Genomic DNA, 4,410 nt, shown 5'->3' on the forward strand with positions numbered 1-4,410 from the left:
TAAAGACTCGGTGCGAGGAGCAGACCCACGATGTTAAAGACTCGGTGTGAGGAGCAGACCCACGATGTTAAAGACTCGGTGCGAGGAGCAGACCCACGATGTTAAAGACTCGGTGCGAGGAGCAGACCCACGATGTTAAAGACTCGGTGCGAGGAGCAGACCTACGATGTTAAAGACTCGGTGTGAGGAGCAGACCCACGATATTAAAGACTCGGTGAGGAGCAGACCCACGATGTTAAAGACTCGGTGAGGAGCAGACCCACGATGTTAAAGACTCGGTGCGAGGAGCAGACCCACCTCCTCCTGCGGCGTCGGGGTGAACTCGGCGGACGGAGGACGAGCGACCGACATGACGGAGCCCGGCAGAGAGACGTTGGACAGCCGTCTCTTCTTGACTCCGCTGCAGTTGTTGGGGATCTTGAACGCACACCGTTTGTGGTAGTTCAGTCCACATCCTGAAGAAGAGAAAATCAGTTTAGGCGTTATGTTATTTTCATTTTATCCTCTTTTCTATCTACCAACCGGTCGGTCAGTATAAACTGTGCAGCTAGACCTCAAACCCCAAAACCCGCCGGCAGGATTGAAAAGCGTGTTGTCTTTAAACAATCACCAAAACGACATTGTTTATTAAGCTAGAAGTTATTATTATCAGATGTTCCCCTTTCAGACGGCCTTTGAACACATCATGTGTGACAACGCTTACGTCAGAAAAAGCAACTGAAACAAATCTTTCAAAAACATTTTATTCTTCAATCTTGCCCCAAATAAAGCGTTCACTTTAACCAGATTGTGTAAAAACATTAAGTTGTGAGCTCCTCAGTGAAACCATGAAGTCATGATTGATTCATCTGAGACCAACAGTCATGTGACAACAAGGAGGAGAAACTTTGACTGAACTACAGGAAGTGAACACAGAGAGGAGAGGAGAGGAGAGAGCAGAGGAGAGAAGAGAGGAGAGGAGGGAGGAGAGGAAAGGAGAGGAGAGGAGAGGAGAGGAGAGAGGAGAGGAGGGAGGAGAGGAAAGGAGAGGAAAGGAGAGGAAAGGAGAGAAGGAGAGGAGAGAGGAGGGAGGAGAGGAGAGAGGAGAGGAAAGGAGAGGAAAGGAGAGGAGACGAGAGAGGAGAGGCTGTAAAAATGTAAATAGTTCAATATTCAAACAGAAAGTAGAACCTTAATTTTTCCAACATTAGTAACACTTGTGGATGCTTAGAAACATGTTGATATATAAATTCCAGTGTTTTCCAACTTTTGTAAAATACATGATCAAAGAAATTCAACATTGGACAGAGTCACGCTTTTTCCCCTTGCTTACAGTGTTTATGCTAAGCTAAGCTAATCGACTTAATTACAAAACCCTCCTTCCTCCATTAAGGATTTCTTGTCCTTTCCCTCCCATCATTCAGACTCTTCCATCAGTTTGAAGCTTTTAGTTAAAGTTACATAAGCGGAAGCCGTATTTTTCTGCAACGACGTCAACATCGAGCGTCTCTTATCTCTGCTCGGCATCACGACGGTGACGTTATTTACGTTTCTGAGCTTCCAGTTGACGTGAGACCAAATCAAGGTCCTCAGCTCCGTTTCTTTCAGTTTATTTTGTGTTTTAATGACGTCAGAGCGTTAACTTGTTCATCACAGACTCACCATCCCTGTTGTCGTTAAGACATTCGATTTGCACACTTGTAGAAGATAGTGTTAGCATGTTGGGTTTAGCATGTGCTAATCAGGTAATCGGAAAAAAACAGGTGGGAGATGAAGAGTTTTACTTCCTCATCAAACTCCAAAAAATAAACCAAATAAGGAGAAATAAGGATATATTGTTATGGACTTGAATAAAAAATATATATACAATATATACAATGACAAAAACACGGCTTGGCCTCTAGATGACCCCGTGTTGGTGTTGTTTTGCCCTGTTCACCACGTTCTTACCCTCACACTTGAGGCCTTGTCTGACGAGCCCCCACAGCATCTCCCCGCAGTCGTCGCAGAAGGCCGGCGCCTTGTAGGAGTGGACGTACAGCGCGTGAGGTCGGATCTGGAAGTCCTCTGCTGTGGCGAGAGCTGAAAGAAACAAACACAGAGCAGTTGCTGTACGATGCTATATATTAAAGCTCATATTTACATTTTTTACACCGTTTTTTACAGATTTTTGCATCGTTAACCTCACTATTGTCACTTTAACTTGTAACTCTGGTCTCAAAATGCTCTTGTATATTTTATTCTTTGTGTTTCATTCTAATTTTTTAATTATACCTCTTAATATTCCTGTCTTTACATCTACTATTTATCTGTATTTATTAGTGGTGTACTGATCGCCCCTCACTATTCAGCATGCATGTGATCTGTGGATTAATTCCACACTTTAATGTTAACCATCAGAGTGTAAATAAAGTTTTACTGACTCAGTAGAACATGTGTTTCTAGTCTCTGATCTCTGATCATGTTACATCGTAAACAACCAATCAGTCTTTAATGCAACAGGAGGAGAGCTAGTAGCGTTAGCAGCACCGCTAACGGCTAACCAACAGGAGGAGAGCTAGTAACGTTAGCAGCACCGCTAACGGCTAACCAACAGGAGGAGAGCTAGTAGCGTTAGCAGCACCGCTAACGGCTAACCAACGGAGGTTCACTTCAGTTACATTATGATGCCTTCAGGCTCTGCTCAGTGAACATGAGTACCGGCTCACATGAAATCTGTAAAATGTAGTTTTGGTGACTTGAATAAATCCAGTAGTTTGAAGGAGATGTTTTCACATGAATGTAAAATAGATATTAAAGATGAACTATGAGCTGTTTAACTTCCTAACACGCGCTCTAAGCAGGGTAAACACAGGTGTAATTAATAAGTAATTATTAATCATGGTCCAGTTGTGACACTAAATATAACTGCAACGTAAAAACCATAAGACTCAGTGACACATTTCTCTTAATTTAAAGCTTGTTTTGTCTTTGCAGCCAGTTCTCTGATGCATCTTACAGTCAGGTATGAGTTATAAAATGCCTCCAGAAATGAATATCTGAACTAGCTGAACCTCTGCAGGTTCTTGCAGCAGCAGAAGCAGCAGGAGGAGGAAGTGGTCGCGGGTTTGAACCCCGGGTGCGGTTTTCGGGGCTCCGACTTCGCTGTCTTCCTCCCGTGTAATCCTAAACCTGCCGCTGCTCTGCGTCTGGGTCTTCATCAGTTATAGTTGTTACAGCCCAACCTGTAGACACGACTCAGGATGTGACGATCCCATGCACAATATTATGGTGAGAGCGAGCCGGGTGACCCGCTAGAGGAGGAAACGAGATCTGAGGCGACCTCACCGCTCGCACTCAGAGGGGGGTTAACGAGAGAGTTATAAACATTTTATACATATGAACGTGCTTTAAGTCGTCACTGCCTGGAGACCGGAGAGACTCCAATGTGTACAAATAAATATAAATAAATGTGTGTTTATAATAAACGAAATAAAGATTATGTATGAATCGGTTTATTTATGTATTTTTTTTTTGTGTTCAGACATTCATGGTCCCCAGCGGATGACTCCTACTAACTTTGACAATCCTCTGACTTTTCCTCTGGCACCAAGAGGTTCATATTTGTGGTTTCCCGAAGTTCTTAGATCAATTGAAAGTAGAAAGAGTTGGTTTCTTACCGGAGAGCACCACCTCCACCAGGTCGCCTTCGTGGATCTCCTCCGCTGAGGTCAGACGCTTCAGGATGTTGTCCGAGTTCAGGTCGTGGCGAAACAGCAGGATCTTGTCGTACATCCCGAAAAATCCACATTCTGGGAACTGAGGAGGAGAAAGAGGAGGAAGAGGTCAGGGATTAATGTTGACTCAGTCTGAAGTTACTGTTAAAGTCTACTTGAGTTGAGCACAAACTGCAGCAAAACAACGAGCAGTCAGGAGCAAACGGTCAAGGAGAATAACTAAGACATCTGAGCGGGTGATATGTATGAAATCCTTTATCACAGAGCAGATTTATATTGCAGAATATACACTATTCATGTTGTTTTATAGTACATTTATTGGTATATTAACTGGAAAACAGTTTGTAGATAAAATAACCAGATGTGGACATTTGTTTTTGGTTAATCCACCAAATTAAATATGATCAATGCGATCCAAAGGGTTCGTCCTCTGGGAAGTTATGGGAAGATAATATTTCTATGCCGTCAAATAAAATCTTATTTATCATCATAACCGTAACATATTTATTTTACTAAGAGATGTAAAATATAAGAACAAGCCGTAAATATAAAAGCATTTAGTTGTAGTTTGGTTTGAAGGTGGCGCTACACACACAACGTCAAATCACAAAGTCATCAGAGAACAGCAGCTGAAGGTTGTTTATTTTAAACCAGTAAGGAGCGTAATCCATATCTGTCAAAGGGCTCTTGAGCAAGGCACTGCTCCAATGCTGTT

General features: G+C 42.8%; 1 protein-coding gene across 1 annotated transcript; it reads right to left on the minus strand.

Moving 5' to 3' along the window:
- Window positions 1-11: 11 nt before the first annotated feature.
- LOC116378894 (serine/threonine-protein kinase D3-like) lies at window positions 12-4,173 on the minus strand. The gene is made up of 3 exons (XM_031840800.1): window positions 3,639-4,173; window positions 1,930-2,061; window positions 12-455 (listed from the first exon to the last, which is right to left on the minus strand). Exons 1-3 carry the CDS (start codon window positions 3,751-3,753, stop codon window positions 268-270), a joined length of 435 nt encoding a protein of 144 aa, XP_031696660.1. The 5' UTR covers window positions 3,754-4,173; the 3' UTR covers window positions 12-267.
- Window positions 4,174-4,410: the final 237 nt, after the last annotated feature.

The sequence above is a fragment of the Anarrhichthys ocellatus genome, unplaced genomic scaffold, assembly GCF_004355925.1.
Source record: "Anarrhichthys ocellatus isolate YVR2014 unplaced genomic scaffold, GSC_Weel_1.0 scaffold3332, whole genome shotgun sequence".
Taxonomy (NCBI): domain Eukaryota; kingdom Metazoa; phylum Chordata; class Actinopteri; order Perciformes; family Anarhichadidae; genus Anarrhichthys; species Anarrhichthys ocellatus.